Source organism: Bufo bufo, chromosome 3, assembly GCF_905171765.1.
Source record: "Bufo bufo chromosome 3, aBufBuf1.1, whole genome shotgun sequence".
Taxonomy (NCBI): domain Eukaryota; kingdom Metazoa; phylum Chordata; class Amphibia; order Anura; family Bufonidae; genus Bufo; species Bufo bufo.
In genome coordinates, this window is record NC_053391.1 from 320,734,632 (window position 1) to 320,761,476 (window position 26,845).

Below are 26,845 nucleotides of genomic sequence, written 5' to 3' on the forward strand. Positions count from 1 at the left end.
GCTGGTGGCTGAGCATTCAGCCGGGTGTGAACCGACACCTAGGATTCCAGGTGAACATTGTTTTGTTTTGCTGTGTGTGAACAAGCACCAAGACTGTTATGTTTTGCTGAGTGTCAATAAAAGACTGAAGTTTGATTTACAACCTGGTTCCTTGCCTCTATACTGCGTCCGCTAACCTGTCTACCAGAGCAAATCCCCACAATTGTCAGAAAAAGAGAAAAGTACAACATGGATGTGGAATCATGGCATGGAAGAGTATTTGGGGTTGCCAGGTATCTAGAAACCCATCTAAAGTCCATAAAAATAGAAAACATTTTTCCACGACCATGAAATACCGTACATGTGTTGGTGAGTTTTTAGGCTGCTGGTACTCCAGCAGATTGTCATCACTTTACAGCCCACAGTAGATGATGGTAAGTGCTCATACCAGCGTACTGAACTATACACATCTCTTAAAGGGGTTGTCTCACTTCAGCAAGTGGCATTTATCATGTAGAGAAAGTTAATACAAGGCACTTACTGATGTATTGTGATTGTCCATATTAGGGATCGACCGATTATCAGAAGTACCGATATTATCAGCCAATATTAAGGATTTTGCACATTATCGGTATCGGCATCTAACCTTGCCGATAATGCGTATAAAGCGAATACTAGTGAGCGCTTATGGAAGCGCTCGCTAGTATGCATCGGGTGCAGGGAAGAAGCGCAGCAAGCACTTCCGATACTCACCCTCCCTGGTCTTCTTTGATGGGGCCCGTGCTGCACTGTCCTGACCCCGTACAGCGCGCACTATGACAGGTGACAGTGCAGCGCGGACCAGAGAACACAGGGGAGCAAGACGCCGGACCCGGAGATGAAGAGGAGCCGCGGCGCAGGAGAGGTGAGGAGTTTTTTTATTTTATTCATTTGAGGTCTGATAGGGGTTAAATAAAGTCTGATCTGAGGTCTGATAGGGGTTAATAAAGTCAGTGAGAAGGTGGAAGATGGTGTGGAAATTGGCATTTGGCACTATTATAAGTTAACTACCAACTAAGGCTACTTTCACACTAGCGGCACGGACCTCCGGCAGGCTGTTCCGTTGGGTGAAAAGCCTGTCGGATCCGTCCTGCCGCTAGTGACCGTGTGCCTCCGGACTGCCGCTCCCTCCCCATTGACTATAATAGGGGTGGGGGTGGAATTCCGGCGAGGCACGGTAGCGCAGAGGCTGCCGGAATAAATGTCGGACATGTCATAGTTTTATTCCGGCAGCCTGTCGCCGTGCCTCGCCCCCATTATAGTCAATGGGGACGGAGCGGCAGTACGGAGGCACATGGTCACTAGCGGAAGGACGGATCCGGCAGGCTGTTCACCCGACGGAACAACCTGCGGGAGGTCCGTGCCGCTAGTGTGAAAGTAACCTAAGGGCTTTATTAATTTATAATTTACCGTACATTTATAATATACTAGTGCCAAATGCAAATGTTCAACACCTCAGTGGCTACAACGAATATAATATATAAAATATCGGTATAAATTATCGGCCTGAAAGTTCACCGATTATCAGTATCGGCTCTAAAAAAAATCAAAAAAAAATCAATGTCGGTCGATCCCTAATCCATATTGCTTACTTTTCTGGCTTGACTCATTTTTCCATCACGATATACACTTTTCGTTTCCATGGTTATGACTAGGAATGAGCGAATTTCATATTTGGAAATTCGTTTTCGGTTCGTGTTGTGTATTATGTGAATTGCATTATGGATTCTGTTACCACGGACCATAACGCAATTCCATGACGGAATGCATAGAGGCATTCTGTTATTCATTCCATCATAATAGAAGTCAACGGCCTGCATAACGGATCCTTCCGGTTTACGTTATACTGGAGTCCTCTCCTGCATAATGTAAACCGTCATGGAATTGTGTTATGGTCCGTAGTAACGGAATCCAAAACGCAATTCGGTAAATAACACAACACGAACCGAATTAAAAAATATGAAATTCGCTCATCCCTAGTTACGACCACCTTTCAATCCAGCATCGGTGGCCGTGCTTATGCACTATAGGAGAAAGCGCCGGCCTATGTCCACTCCTATTGTCCTGGCCACCAGAGGTGCCAGTGCTTTTTTCTATGTGTGCAAGCACGGCCACCGATGCTGGATTGAGAGTGGTCATAACCATGGAAACGAGCAGTGTATAATGTGATGGAAAAATGAATTCAATATGGATTCAATACATTAGTAAGTGGCTTATATTAACCCTGTATACATGATAAATGCTATTTTCTGAAGTCAGACAACCCCCTTTAAGGCTACATGCACACGACCGTTGTGTGTTTTGCGTTCCGCAAAACACAGATGGCGTCCGTGTGCGTTCTGCAATTTGCGGAACGGCACGGACAGCCTTTAATATAACTACCTATTCTTGTCCGCAAACAAGAATAGGACAGGTTATATTTTTCTTGCGGACCACGGAACGGAGCAACGGATGCGGACAGCACACGGAGTGCTGTCCGCATCTTTTGCGGCCCCATTGAAGTGAATGGGTCCGCATCCGAGCCGCCAAAAAGGCGGTTCGGATGCGGACCAGAACAACGGTCGTGTGAATGAGGCCTAAGGCTCATGTACAAGTCCGTTTTGGTTTTTTTCTGCATCCAATTTGCATTTTTTGCAGGTCAGATGAGGAACCATTTATTTTAATAGGGCCACAAGAGATCAGTGTGCTGTCCGCGTCCGCACATCCGTCCTGTGGCCCCATAAAAAAATGTCCTATTCTTGTCTGTATTAGGGAGAAGGATAGGACTGTTCTATAGAGGGCCGGACAATGGGGAAGGAGCAGGGCCGGTATCCTAGCTACAGCCGTGTGCATGAGGCCTTACCTACAAGCGGTATCATCTACGTGTACTTTTATCACAAAGGGCTGGAAAAACTTCAGAATAGATCCGATTCCATAAGACAACACATGCCTATGTTCACACATGCCGGTTCTGATAAGGTTTTTAATACCAAAATTAGGTGTGGATATAGCAAAATAAAGAACAGATCCATCTCCTCTATCATGAAACTAGTCCTGGGGTTGGCTTCCAAAATCTGCATCCAAAAAACCTGAGCAAAATCTGCAAGTGTGAACATCCCCCTAATAATCACGATGGGCAGCTGAGGCCAGAACAGAAGAAGGACATGCCAGCTCCAATCAGAGCACCTGACGACACACACTGGTCACTCACCCATTCTTCAGATCCACCTCCAGAATCTTGCCGAAGCCCTTGAAGAAGCGCTCTACGTCGCTCTGCCGGGCCCGATGACTGAGCCGTCCGATGTAGATCCTTGGCATGGCCGATGACCGCGACATACCTGTGCTACACACCGCGTCGCAGCTGTCACCAAGTCACTCGCTCATTACCCAACATGCAATAGCGACGGCGCAGGCTCGGAAGTGGAAGTGAAAGTCTGGGCCGTACAATAGCGCGTGGAACGCAAAGCCTGCGTGATGACGTATTTCCGGGGGGCGGGCCCTAGTGGAAACATGGCTGTCAGTGTGAACGTGGGTACTGTGGTTGAAGCTCTGAAAATACTGATAACCCCTAGAGGTGAGGACAGTGTGCAGTCCGGAGCCGGTGTACGTCCCAGTGTGCAGGACTTGCTGGGATTTGTGGTCACTGGACTAAAAACAGGATGGACTACAGATATGGCTGATCTAAATGTATCTATATCTAAGTTATTGTCATTACCTTTCAGTGGCAAGATGTTAAAACCCCCTACTAAACACTGTGTCCCAACAGTGTCCTCCCCTCATATACAATATACATAGCGCCATATACTGCACAACTAATAGTGCCGCTATACATTTCCCAGATGATGCATCATGTAATATCCAAGTATTATATGACATATTACAGTCCTAGGTAAATACGGGTCCCAGACAAGCAGGACAAGGCGGCCACAGCCCCTCTCACATGCAGTGTTCAATGGCTTCCCACATTTGCGGGGTAGCGGTGGTATCCCCTTCAAATTCATGCTCTTGGCTGCTGAGGGTGGGTGGGGTTGCAGCTGCCTCGTGAAAACCCATCCTATATGGCTGGTTGATGGCTAACCTCTGCCGCTCCAGCTGTGGTAAAACTACAACTCCCAAGATGCACACTTGCTTGGTTGTTCTCAGAACTCCTTAGAAAGAAATGGAGCATGCTGGGAGTCGTAGTTTCACCACAGCTGGAGTGCCGGAGTTGAGCCATCACTGCTATATGTCCACCTGCACGTACATTCACCCTCTGCAATAAAAAAAGGTTAAAAATCCACGGCAGATATCCGCAACGTAACCTGACATTTAGACTCCCCACCACATGTCAAGTTAGGCGCGGTTCCTCACCAAAATGTCATCCACTTCACTGCTACTAGAAAAAACCCTGCCGGTTTTCCACACATAATTCCACTAGGGAAAATCTGTGGCGGTACCCAGCAGCAGGGGTGGACATAGCGCTTTAGATGGGTGACGCCAAGTATTAAGAACTTTCAAAGACATCAATGGTGGCTGCTTAGTTACACAGTGCATGTATTGCCCAGATAGTGCCATGAAGTGCCCTGATAAATGGGGCATCAGAGTGTGCCATACATTACTGTATCCCTTGAGTCTTGGACGGCTCCTCTGGATTTGCTCTGATTATAGTACCTGTTTGGGAGTTATTTAAAGGGGTTGTCCCAAAATGACACCTTATCACCTATTCTGTGGATAGGAATACCTGTATTAAAACATTAATTACCTACTGTAATTGCTGGGACCCCACCGATCACAGGAGAAGGGGGTTCTCCGTCTCCCTGTATGAAAGGAGCAGTGGTCGAACATCTGCACTGCCATTTCATTCTTTTCTATGAAACTGCTGAAGAGAGGGCAGGTAGAGCATTTGGCAATCATGCTCAACCACTTCACCAGTCATACCGGGAGACGCCAGACCCTCGGGGTCCCTGCAGTCAGAACCATACCGATCACACACCACCTATTCTGTAGTCAGGTGATGTCATTCTTGGGCCAACTCTTGATTAGATTTTTCATGGCTGAGATTTGAATAGCCCTCGCATGAGGTGGACTGGGGTATTCTGTTTTGTAACTCCTATATCCTAGAGAGCTACGCTGTTTCAATAACTCGAGGACTGTGATCCTCTAAAGACTACTATTAAATGTACTTCCATATTATTTTCTTACAGAATCTGGATCTACTGCCCATAACACTGATAAGCAGGCTGCCTTACTCAGCACCTTACAGTTTAATGTGTCTTCCTTGGAGGAAGAACTAAAGCAAGTCTCAAAGTGGGGGGCTCTAGTCACTTTGCGAGAACGACTTTCAAAAGATGCCCCAGGGTTTCATGAAAGTTTACAAGAAGATCCATCATGGAAGTTCACTTCAGTAGCCCTGCTACTACTGCTATGTCTTAAGGAGTGCATGATTGAATTGGCCAAGTCTTTTCAACCCTCTAAACCCAACCTGAGGACCCCTGAGGCAGCCCCTTCTCTGAGTCCAGATACTCTTAGCATATCTCAGCAGAAGACTGTCCAGTCAGTGCTGCAGTTTGTGGTGTCTATGGGAATCTGCCCATACCTTCTTCCAGGCATTGGTCTTTCTTTACAGCATCGATCTGAATTTGGAGCCCTTGTGTGTTCAATGGTGTCGTGTGACTTGCCACAAGTTCGTACACGTAGGCTGTACATTGCATGCATGTCCTTGTTGGAGGTGTCCCACCATTCGTCTCTGGGAAGCCTGCTCTTTACACAGCATCTTGGAGACCTTATGGCTGGGCTGTGTCAACTTGGATATTGCCCTGCTAATCAGGGCACAAAAGAGAGTCTGAAGGTATAAGGTTAACTCTGTGTTTTCCATTTCTTTGGCATGTAGACTTGGTATAGGATTCATATATTACAGTTTTTACCCACATCACTATAAACGATTATAAGTAAATCACTGTGAAATCTTTGCCAGTATCCAAAGCAATTCATCAGATCAAGGATTTCATTTTACAAGGCGATTCTGGATAGATTCTGCAGATACTGGAGGTTAGGGCAGAGAAGTGGCAAATAAACTTTAAATGGGTTGGCTGGAAATTGTGAAGTTTTAAACAATACTCACAGCCTCGCCTCTGCTGTGGAAGGAAACATACTTACCTGCTCACCGCCACTCCTGTCCTGTACACAGGGTCCCACTACCCATCTGCAGCTTGTTTATTTTCTCCCCAGCATGGTCACATAATTTACTGGAGCCAGCCACTGGCTTCAGCAGTGAGGTGTCTATCAGAACTGCAGTGGCCCATGCCGGGAAGAAGTAAACAAGCCACAGACCGGTAGATGGACACTTGAGAGTCGGCGTGCAGGACTGGAGCGTCAGGCAGCAGGTAAATATGGTTCTCACCTTAGCGATGGCAAGGCTTTGGGCATCTGTTTCAACAACACTGTTCCCGAACAATCCCTTTAAGGGCTTGTTCAAGTAACAGAATTGCTGCAGATTTTCTGCCCAGATTTGTGGGGGTGAATCCAACACGGCTGTGGAGTCAGTAAGCCAAAGTTCTTACTCTGACTCCTGCATAAATGGCCAATACTTCAGTAATAACACATTTCCTATAGTAAAATTGTAAATTTTGGCTTTTTCTTACTATCATGTAAGTAATAAGGCTACTTAGATAGAAATGAATTATAATTGGAATGCAATTTTTTAAATTCCTGAATTTTTCTACATTCCTGTAAGTGAATGTGTAATGCATATGCATTTAATGACTGGAAAAAACACTGTTATACTTAATATTTGTAAGGAATCTATGAATTTGTGCTCAGAAAATGTTAGAAAAGCTCTATATATATGTCTTGGAAATGAAGAGAATCATGTGCAAGTCTAAATGGGAATAAATTGTAGCTGCTATATTCATTGCCTACCGTGAAAGAGTTGTCTGGAAATGCATAACTTTTCACAGGTACTGCAGCCTGCCTCTGCTATGGAAAGATTCATACTTACCTGCTCCCTCCCTACCTGGTCCTGCACACTGGCTCCCATGTGTCTGTCTTCCGGTCCGCAGACTGCCTACTTCCTCTCTGGAATGATCATCTGCTCCGCTGTAGTCAATGACTGGAATTAGTTTTGACGTATCCGTAGGAGACACATTACCGCTGAAGCCAGTAATTGGCTTCAGCGGAGCAGATGCTCATGCCCGTTCCGGGGAGGAATTAAAAAAGCAGCAGAAGGGAAGGTGGACACACAGGAGCTGGCACGCAGAACCAGAGCGGCAGGGAAGTAGGTAAGTATGATTCTATTCATAGCAAAGGCAGGCTGCAGGCACCTGTGGAGAGTTACTTATTCCCAGACAACACCTTTAATGCTGTCTTCTTGTCCTGTCTAACAGTTCTAAGATGACAGCAGGCATTCCTTCTCTGGTCCTTAGAGGATGAACTTACTACTGAGCATGTGCAGCACAGTTTCAGGCATTGTAACTAAGGGCTTTGGAGCAACATGAAGATACATAGTATAAGGGACAGGAGAAGGGAGAACTGATTTTCTGTCACCACTAGAACACCCTGTGTATCATTGTTTATAGTATAAGGTAAAGAAGAGAAAACAGGAGAGTTGAGAACTGATTTTCTATCACCACTAAAACACTCTGCTTATCACGGTTTATAGTGTAAGGACAGGAGAGAACACGTGAGAGGTGAGAACTGATTTTCTATCACCACTAGAACACCATGCTTATCACTGTTTATAGTATAAGGACAGGGGAGAACACAGGAGAGGTAGCAACTGATTTTCTATAACTACTAGAGCACCCTGCTTATCATAGTTTATAGTATAAGGACAGGAGAGAACATAGTAGAGGTGAGAATTGATTTTCTATCATCACTAGAGCATCTTGGTTAACAATATATGTAGTATAAAGACAGGAGAGAACACATGAGAAGTGAGAACTGGTTATCATTACTAGAATTCCCTGCCTATCGCTGTTTGTAGTATAAGGACAGGGGAAGTGAAAACTGATTATCACCACTAGAACACCCTGCTTATCACTGTTTATAGTATAAGGACAGGAGAGGTAAGAACTGATTTTCTATCACCACTAGAATAACCCTGCTTATCATAATTTACAGTATAAGGACAGGAGAGAACAAAGTAGAGGTGATAACTGATTTTCTATCACCACTAAAGCATCTTGCTTAACACTATTTGTAGTATTAGGACAGGAGAGAACACATGAGAAGTGAGAACTAATTATCACCACTAGAACATCTTGCTTATCACTCTTTGTAGTATAAGGACAGGGGTTGAACACAGGAGAGGTGATAACTGATTTTCTATCACCACTAGAACACCTTGCTTATCTCTGTTTATAGTATAAGGACAGGAAAGGTAAGAACTGATTTTCTATCACCACTAGGACATCCTGCTTATCACTGTTTATAGCATAAGGACAGGAGAGAACACAGAAAAGGTGAGTACTGATTTTCTCTCACCACTAGAAAAACCCTGCTTATCACAGTTTACAGTATAAGGGCAGGAGAGGTGAGAGCTGATTATCACTACTAGAACACCCTGCTTATCTCTGTTTCCAGTATAAGGACAGGAGAGAACACAGGAGAGGTGAGAACTGATTTACTTTCACCACTAGAACACCCTGCTTATCACTGTTTTGGATAAATAAGGGTCTTTGATAGAACATAAAATATATTTCTGATTAACTTTTCTAAACTTTTCTAAATTTCTATGAAAGTTAATACATTACACAAATGTAACTGAAGTTGGTACATTTCTGCCGACTACAACTCCACCCCATAAAAAGTATTACTATGCAATAAATAGAGCATTTCATAAGAAGTATTATTGCAAAATATGCATAACAAAAATATTGTTTGTTTTTTAATGTACATTAGATTTTCCTCTCTGGTAGCGCCCCATGCTGTCCTGGAAATGCAGAGAATGTGGGTATATGCACCGACGAACAAAAGGGTAACAATGTTTTGAACTTTTGACTTTCAGGCTCCATATCTCCCCATTGACTACAGCTTCGAATGTGAGACTACCATCATTTTATAGACAATCATCTTGCTATTTAATACATTTAATACATGAATTGGACTTGCATCTATTTAGCATATAATTAGTTATGCAGATTCTTGTCATGTAACTGCATTGTTACTGTTTTGCCCCAGGTGGTGGAACAGTATTTTTCTACAACCTGTTCTCACATTCCCTAATAGCTCAGTGTGTTATTAGGTTGATTCACAAGCTAAAGGTCACTGGTTGGAATTGAGGATCAGCCATGAAGAAAATTTCCCAAGAAAAGAGAAACCGCATCATCCAGCTCATCGATAGTGGTATGTCGGCCAAGAAAATTGCCAAACTGCATCATATGAGTGTCATGACAGATGGAAGAATACGAAATTAAGTCTGTCCATCCATTCCAAAGCCAAGAAGGTGGACGTCCAGGCAAAGTATCGGAGTCAACAAGTCGTCTTATCATAAGGTCAATCAGTTCTGCTGCAACAAACATGGCAGTGGAGGTGGCTCTTATGCTTCGTAATAGTGAGATCACAGATGTCCATGCAAGAACAGTGCGACACGCATTACACAAGTCTGGAATGGTGGCCCGAAAAAAGGTGAAGAAGACTCGACTTCAGTATCGTCATAAGAAGCATTGGCTCGAATTTGCAAAAAAGTACGAACAGTGGACAGTAGAATATTGGAAACGGGTGATTTGGAGCGATGAGCCGAAATTCAATAGACTGGGTTCTGATGGGTCTGGAAAAAACAAGGGAAAGGGGGCTAACAGATCGAGAAATTGAAGGAAATGGCAAGTTTGGTGGAGGAAGCCACAAGCCAAAGGAGTTGGATACTTGACCAGGATCGATGGTGGTCTCAATGCTGTGCTATAGGTGAGTATCCCACAAGACGAGTTACTTTATACACTCGAGTATTATGGGTATGAAAAGGACAACATAGTGTTCCAGCAGAACAACCAACTGAAGCATACGTTGAGATTGGCGAATAAGTAGTTCAATGACAATGAGGTAGTGGAGCTGGATTGGCCCCCACAGTCCCCAGACATCAACCCCATCAAACACTTGTGGGTAGAGTTGAACATTGGGAACGTGTAGAAGAGAACTGGGAACAGATTTCGGTCGAGACATGCTTGAATATGATCAAGGGCGTGCCCAGAAGGATTCAGGCAGTATTGAAAACCAAAAGTGGATTTACAAAATACAAAAAAAATATATGCAATTACATGACAAGAATCTGCGTAACTAATCATATGCTAAATAGCTCCAAGTCCAATTTATATATGAGATAGCCAAGATGATTGTCTATAAAATGATGGTAGTCTCACGTTCGAAGCTGTAGTGGATGGTGAGATATGGAGCCTGAAAGTCAAACTTTCAAAATATTGTTGCCCTTTTTCTCGTCAGTGTATATATATCAGACCCCTATCAAAACCACAGGCTCCATCAGACCTCAGATCACTCCCCCAAGCTCCATCAGACAAAAAATGAACTTCTGCTCTGGACCGTGCTGACACTCACCACTCCCTGGTCTTCTACCGGCCTAGCGCTGCACTGTGACCTGATGTCACACAGTGTCAGGTTATAGTGCTACGTTCTGATGCTACGCACAGTCAGGACATGTGCAGTGCAGCACCCGGAAGAAGACCTGGGAGCGGTGAGTACAGCCATAATGGAAGCCGCCCTTTTTTTGTATGAGCCTAGAGGTCACCTTCCTTACAAACTCAACTGTTAATGGTGGAGATGTTTGTATCCAGTGGTATGCAATGAGCTTCCTAGCAACATAGAGCAATCTTCCCACACCCACTTTCTCGTGTTCTGTCAAATGTAGATCCTCCACCAAACCTAGTATACATATCTTAGGGTCTTTCCGCAGGGTCACTCAATAACAGTCAGATATTATCTTTAACACTAAATCCCAGTAAGAGATAAGCATTCGACATTGCCAGAGCATGTGTATCATCCCTGCCCCCTCCTCCCCACACCTAGGGTAGCAATCGTCCGACCGAACACCTATCTTACGTAAAAATATCGGTGTCTTGTAGACTTGGTGTATGATATACAATTGTGACAGTTTGGCGCCTTCGCCCAGAGACATTTTGGGGATGGCTTCAAGAATATCCGACCATTCAGCCTCCGTTATCCTTCCTACCTCCTGCTCCCATTTTGTCCTCCTGGATAATGGGTGTTTCATGAGTCCTATATCCTTTTATAGTATATAAAGGCCAAAATTGAATCCAGTATTCAAGAGGTGACCTTACGAGGGATAATGTTTTCATTTATCACCTCTGTCAGCAGTATAAACCCTATTAAACTAGCCATATTGTGTGGTGGGCTTACCCTGCCCAATTGAAAACATGCCTTTATTCCACCAAATTGTTGCTGTGTGAAGAAATAAGTGTTTTCAAAGTTGGCAGATTGAGACATGTGTGCATCGAGGGTGGGCCCTAGCCATTCCTTTAGTGCACCTCAAAGAGAACCTGTCACCAAAAAATGCAAAGCAATCGGAAAGCACCATGTTATAGATGATATATATCGTTTCTGGGAAAGATTCAGTAAAACTTGTAGTTTTTACATTTCTATCTGCAGGCCTATTGGTACAGGAGGGAGGTGTTATCAGTGACTGACAGCTATCTCTCTATGTACACTTATACACACAATGCCATCAGTCCCTGATATCTCCTCCTCTCTGTACCGATGCTGTTAACAGACGGTAGAAAAAGCAGAGATATAAATGTATAAATGACAGGTTTTACTGAATCTTCTCCCACAAAATCATATATCAATCTGCTCGGCTTATCCTGCTCTATAACATGGTGCTGTTAGATTGTATTGCATTTTTTGTTGAAAGGTCCTCTTTAACTCCTCTGCTCTGCTTCCCTGGCCCTGTCAATCAAGTAGAGGGGGTGTCCAGGGGGCGGAACGGGACTAAGGTGGGCTGAGTGGCTAGAACTCTGCTCTTGGTGCACTTATGTCCGAATTTGGGGTTGATCCTGCTGACAGATGCCTTTTAAATTACACTATATGACCTACACAGGCCTTGGGTGGCCTCTTCGGTTATATTGTATATTGCCAGTATTACAAATTCCTATTTTTTCTTTTCTCCAGGCTCTGTCAGAGAGTGAGAGGGGCCAGTGCAAGGAGGCTTTAAGAGGACTGTTGGATCAGTTGTACCAGCCACTTGTTATCCGAGAGCTGCTCATTTTGCAGGGGGGTCCTAGACAGGTAAGTCTCTTGTTATTGCGTATTACATTGACTATTGTCATTCTTTATAGGTATTTGAGGGATGAGAAAGACTTTAGATCTTTGTGATTGCAATGATAAATCGCCTATTTTCTAGGGGCCTCGTCCTTCTGGTGCCTCTGCCTCCCTGCAGAGAGCTCCGGCACCTGCCTGGTTGCGCCGCCTCTCTGGACAGTTGCTCTCAGAAAGATTGATGAGACCTAATGGGGTTCAAGCTGTGGTACGTGGGATCCTAGAAGATGCAGGAGGTTAGTTCAGTGCTGAAAGCTAAAGAACAACATATCGCACATACTATTTAAAGGGGCTGTCTCAGTTCAGCAAATAACATTTATCATGTAGAGGAAGTTAATACAAGACACTTACTAATGTATTTTGATTGTCCATATTGCTTCTTTTGCTGGCTTAAGTAATTTTTCCATCACATTATAGACTGCTTGTTTCCATGGTTATGACCTCTCTGCAATCCAGCAGCGGTGGCCGTGCTTGCACATTATAGGAAAAAATGCTGTACTATGCAGACTCCCACAGTAATGGTCACCCAAGAGGCCTGCACTTTTTCCTGTATTGTGCAAGCACAACCACTGATGCCGGATTGCAGGGTAGTCGTAACCAGAGAAACAAGTAGTGTATAATGTGATGGAAAAATTAGTCTAGCCAGAAGGAGACAATATGGATGATCACAGTACATTATTAAGTGCCTTATATTAACTTTCTCTACAAGATAAATGAAATTTGCTGAAGTGAGACAACCCCTTTAATATTGCATAAAAATAGTAAATTATCGATGGTTATATTAAATGTAAGATTGTGCTTTGACTCTAACTTGATCTTATTAAAAGTTGTGCTCATAAGTTTACATATCCTTGCAGAATGTATGAATTATTAACCATTGCTCAGAGAATATGAGACACGGACACTTTTCTCTCGCTCATGGTTAGTGGTCGGCTGAAGCCATTTATGTCAAACAACTGTGTTTACTCTTTATAAATCATAATCACAACACAAACTCCCCAAATGACCCTGATCAGAAGTTTACATACCCCAGTTCTTAATACCGTATATTGCCCCCTTTAACATCAATGACAGCTTGGAGTCTTTTGTGGTAGTTGTGGATGAGGCTCTTTATCTTCTCAGATAGTAAAGCTGCCCATTCTTCCTGGCAAAAAGCCACCAGTTCCCCTAAATTCTTGGGCTGTCTTGCATGAACTGCACGTTTGAGGTCTCCCCAGAGTGGCTCAATGATCTTGAGGTCTGGAGACTGAGATGGCCACTCCAGAACCTTCACTTTATTTTGCTGTAGCCAATGACAGGTCGACTTGGCCTTGTGTTTTGGATCATTGTCATGTAGCAGCTTCCGGGATGATGAGTGCAAATTCTCCTCCAGTATTTGTTGATACATTACTGCATTCATATTGCCATCAATTCTGACCAAATTCCCTGTGCCTTTGTAGCTCACACATCCCCAAAACATCAGCGATCCACCACCACGTTTCACAGTAGGAATGGTGTACCTTTCATCATAGGCCTTGTTGACTCCTCTCCAAATGTATCATTTATGGTTGTGTCCAAACAGTTCAGTTTTAGTCTCATCACTCCAAATGACTTTGTGCCAGAAGGTTTGAGGCTTGTCTCTGTGCCGTTTGGCATATTGTAAGCGGGATACTTTGTGGCATTTGCATAGTAATGGCTTTCCTCTAGTAACTCGACCATGCAGCCCATCTTTCTTCATGTGCCTCCTTATTGTGCATCTTGAAACAGCCACACCACATTCTTTCAGAGTCCTGTATTTCACCTGAAAATGTTTGTGGGTTTTTCCTTGCATCCCAAACAATTATTCTTGCAACTGTGGGTAAAAGTTTAGTTGGTCTACCCGACCGTGGTTTGATTTCAACATAACCCCCAACTTTTTCCACTTCTTAGAGTTTTAACACTGCTGATTGGAATTCTCAAGTCCTTTGATATTTTCTTATATTCCTTTCCTGTTTTATAGAGTTCAACTACCTTTTCACCAGGGTATGTAAACTTTTGATCAGGGTCATTTGGGTAGTTTGTATGGTGATTATGATTTAAAAAGACTAAACCCAGTTGTTTGACAATAAATGGCTTCAGCCAACCACTAACCATGAGTGAAAGAAGTTTTTGTGTTCTCATTCATATTCTCTGAACAATGGTTAAGAAATTATTAATTCTGCAAGGGTATGTAAACTTATGAGCACAACTGTATATCACTAAAGTCCAACATAACATCACGTGAGCTACAGTAAAACTTTGAAACTCATATACGAATAAGGACCTAGTCTGAGGAACACACTTTGCTTTACCTCTTGTGATGTTATGTCATTCAAAAGATATTAAAATAAAGTCAGGTTTTTACAGCCCGGTACAATCATGTTACCAGGCGCAAATATTTGGATGTCCAAGTGTTTAATACTGATGACGTATCCTCAGGATAGGTCATCAGTATGTGATTGGTCGGGTCCGACTTCCGGCAACTCTGCCAATCTGCTGTTTGGTGTTGGAGCCCAGCCCCATTCACTTGAATGGGACTGAGTTGCGCCTATGCCATGTGACGTCACTGGCCTAGGAAGAGGTTATGGCGTTCACAGAGCTGGACCCCCACCAATCACATACCGGATATCTGGCCTTGAGGATAGGTCATCGGTATTAAACACTCAGACAACTGTAATCGCACTCTGGATATGTCCGTGCACACAGCAGGACTTCTGGTGTTATCAGGTGAATTGACTTTACGTCTTTAACCATACTGTATATTTATAATGAGCCATCATGCAGTTGTATTATAAGTTTAACAGATACATCCGTTCAGAACGGATCCGTTTTTTATTATCTTTAACATAGCCAAGACAGATCCGCCTTGAACACCATTGAAAGTCAATGGAGGACGGATCCGTTTTCTATTGTGCCAGATTGTGTCAGTGAAAACGGATCCGTCCCTATTGACTTACTTTGTGTGCCAGGACGGATCAGTTCATCAGACGGACACACTGCAAGCAGCGTTTTGGTGTCCGTCTCCAAAGCGGAATGGAGACTGAACTGATGCAAACTGAGCGGATCCTTTTCCATTCAGAATGCATTAGAATGCAAACTGATCCGTTTTGGACCGCTTGTCAGAGCCCTGAACGGATCTCACAAAGGGAAAGCCAAAACGCCAGTGTGAAAGTAACCTTATCTGCTCTAAAACTGAGATAAATTAACCCCCTGTTGGTAAGTTCTATAGCTTAAGTAATTTAAAATAAGGATAATGGTTGCGAAGATGGATTCCTGAGTATATGGTTGTGAGTACTTTTATAGTATTTATGTATGATAAAGAGGATAACCTTTTATATATTTTAATGACGTGATTGTTAAGGAGAATTTTAGGATAAATGTGGAGCAAAGTACTGTAGGGAAAAGTATTCTGGCTTTTGGTATATGTAATGAAATTTAGGTTTATGGGGAGGAATTGTGATTTATTTTTTTTCCTCCTTTCGATCATGGTTTTAAATTATAGTATTTAATGTAAAGATCTAGATAATTTAATTTAGATAAAAGTAAAAAGTAAGGCCTCTTTCACACTTGCGTTGTTGGGATCCGGCATGCACTTCCGTTGCCGGAGGTGCCTGCCGGATCCGGAAAAACGCAAGTGTACTGAAAGCATTTGAAGACGGAACCGTCTTCCAAATGCTTTCAGTGTTACTATGGCACCCAGGACGCTATTAAGGTCCTGGTTGCCATAGTAGGAGCGGGGAGCGGGGGAGCGGTATACTTACAGTCCGTGCGGCTCCCGGGGCGCTCCAGAATGACGTCAGAGCGCCCCATGCGCATGGATGACGTGATCACATGGATCACGTGATCCATGCGCTTGGGGCGCCCTGACGTCACTGTGGAGCGCCCGGGGAGCCGCACGGACGGTAAGTACACTGCTCCCCCGCTCCCCACTACACTTACCATGGCTGTCAGGACTTTAGCGTCCCGGCAGCCATGGTAACCACTCTGAAAAAGCTAAATGTCGGCTCCGGCAATGCGCCGAAACGACGTTTAGCTTAAGGCCGGATCCGGATCAATGCCTTCCAATGGGCATTAATTCCGGATCCGGCCTTGCGGCAAGTGTTCCGGATTTTTGGCCGGAGCAAAAAGCGCAGCATGCTGCGGTATTTTCTCCGTCCAAAAAACGTTCCGTTCCGGAACTGAAGACATCCTGATGCATCCTGAACGGATTACTCTCCATTCAGAATGCATTAGGATAATCCTGATCAGGATTCTTCCGGCATAGAGCCCCGACGACGGAACTCTATGCCGGAAGACAAGAACGCAGGTGTGAAAGAGCCCTTAATGTTTTTTTAAAGTGCTGCACAAGTTTGATGAGATGTGAAGTGTTAAGTCGCGTGATTTTTATGATGTGGTTATAAAACCCGCCCCAATGAACCAAAATTGAGACGCCCCAGGCGAAGCAGGAGCGAAACCCGGGTCGGGCAGCGTTTTTATTGTATATGCGATGTTGAAAGAGAAAACTCTGCGAGTATAATAAAGTATACCGAATGCTTTTACCTACGGGTCTGCTCTATGTTGGTTTCCTCTTTAAAGGAGTGTATGAAAGCGGTGGCCGCAGGTCAATCTGTATACTGTGGAGGAAATGAATATGCTCGTTGCTGGTCGGTACAGAGATTGAAAAGGTGGTGAGAAAAGACCAAATAAACTGAAGATCCAGTGAAGGAGCCACCTGAAAAATCTGTAGTCTTTGTGCGAGTTTCTACTTAAGTGCATAGCGCGGATACTTTATATTCCTTTTTACATGGTATTCTTGTGACCGTCTGTCTGATTTTATACAGCTTGGCCTTAAAGTAAGTCCTGGTGGTATCTGAGGATCAGGAGACACCACTAGAACCCAGGACAGGCTACTGCTGTAGGTGAAATCCAGTTCTTCAGTCTTGAGAACAGCCAGCAGCCTTACAGAGCAGCAGCTTCAACTTTTGCTTAAAAAGTGCCGTACAATATGGTAGCAGAGACTATATACACAAAACGCTGAAACAAGAAAGTGGGACTACTACAGTATCTAGTTGTTAGTTCTTCTATCTTACTTTGTTCTAGACATGCTCGGTGACCTGTTTAGAGGTGACCATCACCTGTTGTGAATGGTAGATCATGTGTTACCTATTTGTTGGTGTTACCATTTCACACTTGTGTCATTAGGGGGACACAGAAGACCGTCGGTATAGCTGCGGCCACTAGGAGGCGACACTAAGCTGAAAAAAAGGGGTTAGCTCCTCACAGCACCGATACCTCTTCTGCAGACACTGCCTAGGTACAAACTGATTAGCTTAGTGTCTGCAGGAGGGGTATAGCTGATGGGAGGAGCTATAGTGTCGCCTCTTAGTGGCACCAGCTATACCCACGGTCTGTGTTCCCCCAATGAATGAAGGTAGCGAGAAAAGGAATTTATTGCTTGAACATTGTGACAGAATGGCACTGTCAGGGTGTGATGGCACAAATCAGACAGCAGCAATATACATTGTGGTGCACATACAATTTGTGTATACCGTTCCAGGTAACTGATGTCTAGTCTACAGAGGCTTTTTATTTATAGACACGATCCAACAGAGATAAGACTGGAGGAGCGTGTGCATCCACCTCAAATCCAATAACAATTCTCATACCATGCATGTCAATGGGGTTTCTGCGACCCCATTCACATGGTCTGGAAACATTTATGTGTGGATTTCTGTTCAGCGATAAGTAGCAAGCCATCTCTTCCACTCCGAAAAGCCAAGGTCCAGCCTTGAACATTAATAGGGGTCCTATCCTGAAGATAGGCCTTCAGTATCAGTTCCCCTGCCATCGGCTGTTCGGTAGTGCCGGAACCATACAGCTCTCTCCAATGTTTACAGGACTGTGCTGGTTACTGTAGTGCTGCTCCCTTTTAAGTGAATGGGAGCAGTGCTGCAGTAAACTGGCTCCACCCACTGTCCAGTGGACAGAGCTGTGTAGTTCCAGTGCCGGAACTATTTCCAAGCAACTGATTGGCAGGGTCTTGGACCCCTGCCCTGCCGATTTGATATTGATGGCCTATTGTGAGGCTTCCAGAGTTTTGTTTTTGCTTTGTTTCTACTTTTTTTATTCATTTTTCAGCCCTTTCTGATAGTGTTCAGGGGCATTTTTTTCTTTTAGGCACCGTGAAAAAATAGTATTTTGAGAACCTTTATTTCAAAGTTTTGTCTTGAAGAAAAAGTTTCGTAAGAATTTTGATCATAGATGTCTGATTTCTTGTTTTACAGTTGGAGTAGCTGGGGGTCGTGAAGCCGAGGCTGCTGCCAGTAACTGGAAGAAGTGTGATGCAGTAGCAAAGGTCCTGGCATCATGTCCTCAGCAGTCAATCACTGTTGAGGAGTATTACCGAAAAGTATGTCCGCAGGTAAAACGGACCAATAGATATCAAATTAAAAGGAGTAAATCCGAGATACCTCGCATTAAAGGGGTTCTCGGGGAATGATTTAAAATGTCTGCCAGCAAATGTGAGCTGGACTGGTTTGCCTCCACTTGCAGAGCTGCCTAGGGGGGTGAGGGGGTGGGGCACTTGCATATACTACATATTAGTCAGTTTTCCTGTCAGGCTGCTCAGACATAATGACATATCATAGGCAGGATCACATCGTTACTGGCTATTGTAGAGTAGTGTCATGATGCCCAGACCCCTCACCCCCCTAGGCAGCTCTGCAGGTGTAGGCACCCAGTCCTTCTCCCATTCTAGGACAGGTTGCTGGTGGCCATTTTAAATAATTCCTGGAGAACCCCTTTAATATCTGGTGTGTGTGTAGCTATGTCTTACCATTTTTTAGGCTGATATATATTATATACTATGTTACTATGTAATATATTCTTCTGTATTAGAGCCTCAGTTATTGTTTGTGGAGTGTGAACATGGTGCCATGAGGCGTGGTAGTACCACAGCAGTATTTGATGCATCACATTATTCAACTACTTTGGGTCCCCGTGCAGGTGACTTTCCCTATAGACAGCCTAAGCAAATCTATGTAGAAGCCTGGATGTATTTCTGGAGTGTAATAATATTACAGGCTATAGCTACTAGAGATGGGTCGTTGATCCAAGGAGTTATTCTGATTGCCTGATTGGAGTCGGGAAGGAATTTTTTATTCCCCTGAAGTGAGGAAATTTGGCTTCTACCTCACAGTTTTTTTTTTGCCTTCCTCTGGACTTGCACATTTTTGCAACCATTTTTTCTGTCCCATTGCATTTGAAATGAAAAAAACTCACATAACTAATCTTAAGAATCTCCTGCAATTTTGTGTCTACAGCTCCGATGCAAGCTTTTATGTCTTCATGGTTACAAATTGCAATCAGACCACCTTTGATTATGCCCCTATCTTTTGACAGTAGGAACTGTTAGGAGACAGACAGAAGGGAGTGTGACTGCAGAATATAACTACATAGGTCTTGTTTGCAATCTACTACCATGGAGATAGGTCTTCATGGGAGCTGTGAACTCAAAATGGCAGATTCTTATTTAAGACCATTTACAAAGTTGGATTGTTTTTTGTTTTGCTGTTTTTTAAATGCAGTTAGTTTAATGCCCTTTAAGGAGCTATTGTGATTCTTCCAACTTGCCTTCCAAGACGTAATTAAAACCCACATAAAACAATTTTGGTGATTGTGGTTACATGCTATTCCTGTAGGGCAGGGATGGCCAACCTGCGGCCCTCCAGCTGTTGTAAAACTACAACTCCCACCATGCCCTGCTGTAGGCTGATAGCTATAGGCTGTCAGTGTTTGCTGGGAGTTGTAGTTTTGCAACAGCTGGAGGGCTACAGGTTGGGCATCCCTGCTGTAGGGGATGGTGGGACAGAAATTGCTTCTGTGATATTTCCTACACAAAAAGCCCCTCATGTAGCTTTTCACTGAATTAAAGGGTTGTCCCACCAAGGACGTTTATTGCTTATGGATTGGTGATTTGTTTTTCTTAGATCCTAGATTTGCTGCACATCCAGAACCCTCTGACAGCTCGACAGTTTCAAAGAGTCGCCACTGAAACATTTTTGAAGATGGGACGGGAGCAGCCTCAGCTGGCAGAGAAATATCTAATTATGCCCATGCTGAAACCCTTACTGTATTGTACCACAACAGAAGCAGGTGAGAACCATTCAGTCAAACTGGATGAGTGCCATATCCAAACCTAGTGTCATGCAATGCAAAATGCAAAAAAATTAAATAGAAATGAAACCAGTCCAAGGGGCTCAGTGTTTTATGTTTAAAAATGCCCCCTCAATTACACAATATAGATACCACGTCCAGTTTAGTCAGCTTGCTTGTTGCATGCAGGCAGGGAAAGGCAGGATCTACTGCACTAAAAAAGAACTCCAGTAAAAGTGTTGTTGAATTCTATTTTCTACATAATTTATACTGTATCTTCTAATTGTAAAATGCCCCTCACCAGTGGCGTGGTGTACCTACTATGAAGGCAGACCTGTAACTGCTATAGGGGGAGTGGGCTTCTTCTCTTCCCAGCATAAATCCACCACATTTTCCTGCAGCGACCATTAGGAGGAGCTCTGTCCAAAGAGATTTTTACAGCTTTCCTTGCATTTAATGGTAACTGTTTAAATAAATTCCTATGCACTGAGCTCCCCCTAGTGGTGACTGCAGGCAGCCGGTTTTATAATATATTGTGAGGGGAAACCGCTCACACAATGTATTATTTATTGAACAGGTGCTTTATTATTAAAGCGCCAGTTACACATTTTCTGTTGCAAAAGTTGGGCAAAGTGGGTGATGCAGAGAACAATGTCCCCCCCTCCCCCCAGTTAATAAAAAAAAAAAGTGGGGAAAGTGGGGGGAGGGATGGCACAGGGGGCATTTGAATGTTGCTTCTCCAGATCAGACTGAGTGATTCACAGCTTTTCTTATTTACAAGCAAAGTTTTTTTTTACGGTCTTGCTGTTCTTAATATGAAGTGATCCTAAACAGTGTGCCCCTATTAAATCCATATGCCTTAGTAGGACATATGGAAAGAGGATGTATATAGAAGATTGTAAGAGAGTATTTCAGTGTACTGTGATATGTCTGAATAGAACATTTTCTCACTTTTGTTTAACCTCTTCTTAGATAAGGCTCCAGACCCCGGAGAGACTCTGGTGTCTGAATCTGCACTGTCACAATGTATTGAAGACATTGTTAAGGTACGTGGTTAAAGGTTTTATCAGAAGTATTTGGTCAACAATGTTATTATCTGTGGTTTCATTTACAGGTCCATTGCTTCCATCAGCAACCACCCTTCAGCACTTCATATTATATGCTCTTATCGTAAGAATTTCATGTCCCCATACAGATCAATGTCCACTTTCTAATTGACTTGGAAGAGGCAATTATATGTGTGTGTATAAATATATATATATATATACAGTACAGACCAAAAGTTTGGACACACCTTCTCATTCAAAGAGTTTTCTTTATTTTCATGACTATGAAGGCATCAAAACTATGAATTAACACATGTGGAATTATATACATAACAAACAAGTGTGAAACAACTGAAAATATGTCATATTCTAGGTTCTTCAAAGTAGCCACCTTTTGCTTTGATTACTGCTGTGCACACTCTTGGCATTCTCTTGATGAGCTTCAAGAGGTAGTCCCCTGAAATGGTTTTCACTTCACAGGTGTGCCCTGTCAGGTTTAATAAGTGGGATTTCTTGCCTTATAAATGGGGTTTGGACCATCTGTTGCGTTGAGGAGAAGTCAGGTGGATACACATCTGATAGTCCTACTGAATAGACTGTTAGAATTTGTATTATGGCAAGAAAAAAGCAGCTAAGTAAAGAAAAACGAGTGGCCATCATTACTTTAAGAAATGAAGGTCAGTCAGTCAGCCGAAAAATTGGGAAAACTTTGAAAGTAAGGGCTATTTGACCATGAAGGAGAGTGATGGGGTGCTGCGCCAGATGACCTGGCCTCCACAGTCACCGGACCTGAACCCAATTGAGATGGTTTGGGGTGAGCTGGACCGCAGAGTGAAGGCAAAAGGGCCAACAAGTGCTAAGCATCTCTGGGAACTCCTTCAAGACTGTTGGAAGGCCATTTCAGGGGACTACCTCTTGAAGCTCATCAAGAGAATGCCAAGAGTGTGCAAAGCAGTAATCAAAGCAAAAGGTGGCTACTTTGAAGAACCTAGAATATGACATATTTTCTGTTGTTTCACACTTGTTTGTTATGTATATAATTCCACATGTGTTAATTCATAGTTTTGATGCCTTCATAGTCATGAAAATAAAGAAAACTTTGAGAAGGTGTGTCCAAACTTTTGGTCTGTACTGTGTATGTGTGTATATATATATATATATATATATATATATATATATATATATAGTTATTGATGGGGATGGGGATTTGTCAGAACAAAGAAGCGTGCTGATGAGGTGCTACCATGTTGGCACAGAAACAGGTGTAATCATGGCATTGGCATCAAATATAAACAGGAATAGAGATGACTGGGAGTGGAGATCAAGCCTTTATGAATATTGGATAAAAAATATGTCACTTATACACAAGAGTTTATTGATTTTTCTAAAGTAAGAATTTAAAGGGAGTCTGTCATCTGCAGTATCTCACTTAGGGCAGCATAGAGTAGTGTCAGACTCGCTGATTTCGGCGGTCTGTCATTTCTATGATGGCAGTCAGGACTTATATTACTGAATTGCGGAAGCCTGCAGTGCACGCCACGCTTCTTTCCTGTTGTGCATAGCTGTTGGGTTCGGTAGGTCAGTACTCTAAAACCACCGACTTTCAGAAGTGACAGACGGATGAAATCAGAGGGCAGCATAGTGCAGGTGACAGGTTCCCTATAAAGTCTCAAGAAATAAGGAGTCTTCCTACTGTCTAACTGTCGGTTCTGTCATTTGCAGGTGTTCGTAGTTGGCAATGATCCCACAGTTGCCATATTGAATGTCAGCAGACAACTCCTCTTGGTCATCTTTTCCTTGTACTGTTTTGCCAGGCAGAATGCATCCCACATACGGTAAGGCGACACAAAGTACAAAGACGGTTGAGGCATTCAGATGTTGTTTGATAGCTGCAATATTAAAACACATTGAAAATGACCGATAGTTGGGATGGCTAAAGTCCTGTGGATTATCAGAAATTCAGAATATCGGTTGGTTATACAAAGATATATTATTAGTCTGTAAAGGTCTATATAACCTCCTGCATAACTTTGTGTATCAGCAGTAGGATCAGTGGGCTTTCAGGTGGTAGATTAAGAGAAATTTACTACATTTGAGATTGTGTTTTTTGCAAGTCACATATTCTTGTATTAATAAGTCTGAATGCCTTATCTGGGAATGTGCAGAAAAGGTCTCCTCTTCTATGCTGTTCCATTGTATTTGGCGGAAAAAAAAGTGCAGCATGAAGCTGAAATTACAGAACCTGATGGGGCCTATTATAACTCATTTGGGTCCATTGGTGTCCACCATGTCGCTCAGCTGTCACAGCCTGAATTTCGTTTTTTTGCTCCTATGATGGAACAGGAGAATTTCTAACACAAATGTGAAGGTTGTAATTTGTTGTAAGTTAATGCTATTCATTCCTCACAGCTCATCATGCCAGGATATCCTGCTCTGGTTTCTAGAGAAGTCCGACAGAGAATCGGCAGTGTCAGCACTGGCAGGATTGAGTGGCCTGGAATGCTCTCTTCCATCTTTGCCTCACTATAGCTATATCAAGCCTGGGAGTGAAGGAGGAGCAATGATCGCTATACGGGAAGACCAGAGGTGAGAGGTGGCTTTTTGTTACCATATGAAAAAAACTGTATTGTTTCTGCGCAAACTATCAAGTATAAACCGTCTCTTAATTGGCTCCTGTTGAGACTCCACCACATGTAATATTCCCCTATACAAATAGTGCAGTTGGTTCGTGATATAAATCACTCCTACCTTCGATAGTCCAGTTGTGGTAAAAGCTCCAATGGCTTAGCTCAATCCCGGAGTCCTTTAGAGGCAGTTTAGTTCTTCCTTTCAGATGGAAGTGTGCCCTCCTGTTTGATGCTCGCGCTCCTGTATGGAGTGGGGTAATGTCACAGTTTCCCATTTCAGCTTTTGTAACTGTGCTCAGGTGACGTTTATACTTGATAGTTTGCGGAGAAACAATACAGTTTTTTTATATTTATATTACCGAGTGCGGTACCGACAGTTTCCTGCAGCACTATCATTTAGCATTTCGGAATAGCGCCAGTGATCACAATTCTTGTTGCTTTTTGTTACTACTTTTATTTACCACACGATAAGTAGGGTGAAATAATTAGGGGTGACCGCTTCACTGAACCTTTAGCACATATTCATTTAAAGGAAATAATCTCTATGGGTATGTTCACACAGCAGATTTTTAACAAGAATTTTGGCACTTTTTCTGCATACCGGTATGTGATTTTTACAGTAATGTTATCCCTGTCTTTTACATTCTGAAGTAAAACATTTGGAGGAGCATAAGAACCCTATTATTTAACCAATTATATCATTTGACTTATTCTTCCAGCGAAGATGATGAGGATGCCTTGTATGACAGGGTGACCGGGGAGCAGTGGAGATTGCAGTGTTTAGTGGATTTACTCTCCATTAATCCTCACACTGGCCTAGCAGCTGATTTCTTTCTCTATTGTCTTAAGGTAACTCTGCACCACAAAACTACCAAGGCTCCTGTTTTAAAGAGACTCTGTCAGCATGATCAACCCTATTAAACCAGGCATACTGCCTGGTAGGGCTCATTATGCTGATTCAGTCCTGCACCCGGGGGGCAGGACTGAATTCTTGTAGCACTGCTTTTGTAACAGCCTCTGTGCCCAGCACACTACCTACTCCCTTTGATTGACAGGGCTAGACATCAGCAGGCTGAGGGCAGAGCTGTTTCCTACAGCTGTGTCCTATACTGTGTCCACTGTATTCACCCAAAAAAATAAACTGTCAGATGAAATGCAGAATGTAAAAGTAAATTTCCCATTAAAAGTGCCCTGTCTGACCCAGGAAGAAGTACAGCGGCGTCTTAAAATAGACAAATCACCAGGACCAGATGGCATACACCCCCGTATCCTAAGAGAATATAGTAATGTCATAGCCAGACCCTTATTTCTGATATTTAAGGACTCTATAATGACAGGGAGTGTTCCACAGGATTGACGCATAGAAAATGTTGTGCCAATATTCAAAAAAGGTCCAAAAACAGAGCCCGGAAACTATAGGCCGGTAAGTTTAACATCTGTCGTGGGTAAACGGTTTGAAGGTTTTCTAAGAGATGCTATCTTGGAGTACCTCAATGAAAATAAGCAAATAACGCCATATCAGCATGGCTTCATGATGGATCGGTCATGTCAAACTAATTTAATCAGTTTCTATGAGGAGGTAAGTTCTAGACTCGACCGCGGCGAATCAATGGATGTCTTATATCTGGACTTCTCCAAAGCATTTGACGCTGTACCACATAAAAGGTTAGTATATAAAATGAGAATGCTTGGACTGGGAGAAAACGTCTGTATGTGGATAAGTAACTGGCTCAATGATAGAAAACAGAGGGTGGGTATTAACAGTACACACTCAGATTGGGTCACTGTCACTAGTGGAGTACCTCAGGGGTCAGTATTGGGCCCTATTCTCTTCAATACATTTATTAATGATCTTGTAGAAGGCCTGCACAGTAAAATATCAGTTTTTGCAGATGACACTAAAGTAGTGTAAAGTAATTAACACTGAAGAGGACAATATACAGCTGCAGATGGATCCTGATAGATTGGAGGCTTGGGCAGATAAGTGGCAGATGAGGTTTAACACTGACAAATGTAAAGTTATGCACATGGGAAGGAATAATGCAAGTCACCCATACATACTAAATGGTAAAACACTGGGTAACACTGACATGGAAAAGGACCTAGGAATTTTGGTGAACCGCAAACTAAGCTGAAGAAACCAGTGTCAGGCAGCTGCTGCCAAGGCCAATAAGATAATGGGTTTCATCAAAAGGGGCATAGATGTCAGTGATGAGAACATAGTCCTACCACTTTACAAATCACTAGTCAGACCACACATGGAGTACTGTGTACAGTTCTGGGCTCCTGTAAACAAGGAAAACATAGCAGAGCTGGAGAGGGTCCAGAGGAGGGCAACTAAAGTAATAACTGGAATGGGGCAACTACAGTACCCTGAAAGATTATCAAAATTAGGGTTATTCACGTTAGAAAAAAGACAACTGAGGGGAGATCTAATAACTATGTAGAAATATATCAGGGGTCAGTAGAGAGATCTATCCCATCAGCTATTTATCCCCAGGACTGTGCCGAGGGGACATTCTCTGCGCCTGGAGGAAAGAAGGTTTGTACACAAACATAGAAGAGGATTTTTTACGGTAAGAGCAGTGAGACTATGGAACTCTCTGCCTGAGGAGGTGGTGATGGTGAGTACAATAAAGGAATTCAAGAGGGGCCTGGATGTATTTCTGGAGTGTAATAATATTACAGGCTATAGCTACTAGAGAGGGGTCGTTGACCCAGGGAGTTATTCTGATTGCCTGATTGGAGTCGGGAAGGAATTTTTTCCCTTGAAGTGAGGAAAATTGG

The 26,845-nt window shown here is 43.2% G+C and overlaps 2 protein-coding genes and 1 long non-coding RNA gene across 5 annotated transcripts in view; 2 read left to right on the forward strand and 1 right to left on the reverse strand.

The window, feature by feature from the left end:
- Nucleotides 1-3,451, reverse strand: part of LOC120995263 (serine/arginine-rich splicing factor 5-like) — a 37,980-nt gene extending 34,529 nt beyond the window's left edge. For all 3 annotated transcript variants that reach the window (XM_040424361.1, XM_040424360.1, XM_040424359.1), the window contains exon 1: nt 3,209-3,451. In XM_040424361.1, coding sequence (XP_040280295.1) covers nt 3,209-3,333 — 125 coding nt within the window. In that variant the 5' untranslated portion in view covers nt 3,334-3,451. The remainder of the gene's footprint in view (nt 1-3,208) is intronic.
- Nucleotides 3,452-3,458: 7 nt separating this feature from the next.
- Nucleotides 3,459-26,845, forward strand: part of TANGO6 (transport and golgi organization 6 homolog) — a 48,759-nt gene continuing 25,372 nt past the window's right edge. Inside the window, exons 1-10 of the mRNA XM_040424358.1 lie at nt 3,459-3,571; nt 5,181-5,824; nt 12,109-12,225; nt 12,341-12,491; nt 18,516-18,652; nt 20,220-20,385; nt 21,358-21,431; nt 23,154-23,266; nt 23,841-24,017; nt 24,778-24,907. Coding sequence (XP_040280292.1) covers nt 3,472-3,571; nt 5,181-5,824; nt 12,109-12,225; nt 12,341-12,491; nt 18,516-18,652; nt 20,220-20,385; nt 21,358-21,431; nt 23,154-23,266; nt 23,841-24,017; nt 24,778-24,907 — 1,809 coding nt within the window. The 5' untranslated portion in view covers nt 3,459-3,471. The remainder of the gene's footprint in view (nt 3,572-5,180; nt 5,825-12,108; nt 12,226-12,340; nt 12,492-18,515; nt 18,653-20,219; nt 20,386-21,357; nt 21,432-23,153; nt 23,267-23,840; nt 24,018-24,777; nt 24,908-26,845) is intronic.
- On the forward strand, nt 7,583-8,593 carry LOC120995264. The gene is made up of 3 exons (XR_005777557.1): nt 7,583-7,743; nt 8,284-8,353; nt 8,573-8,593. It is a non-coding gene; the product is annotated as an uncharacterized LOC120995264 (long non-coding RNA).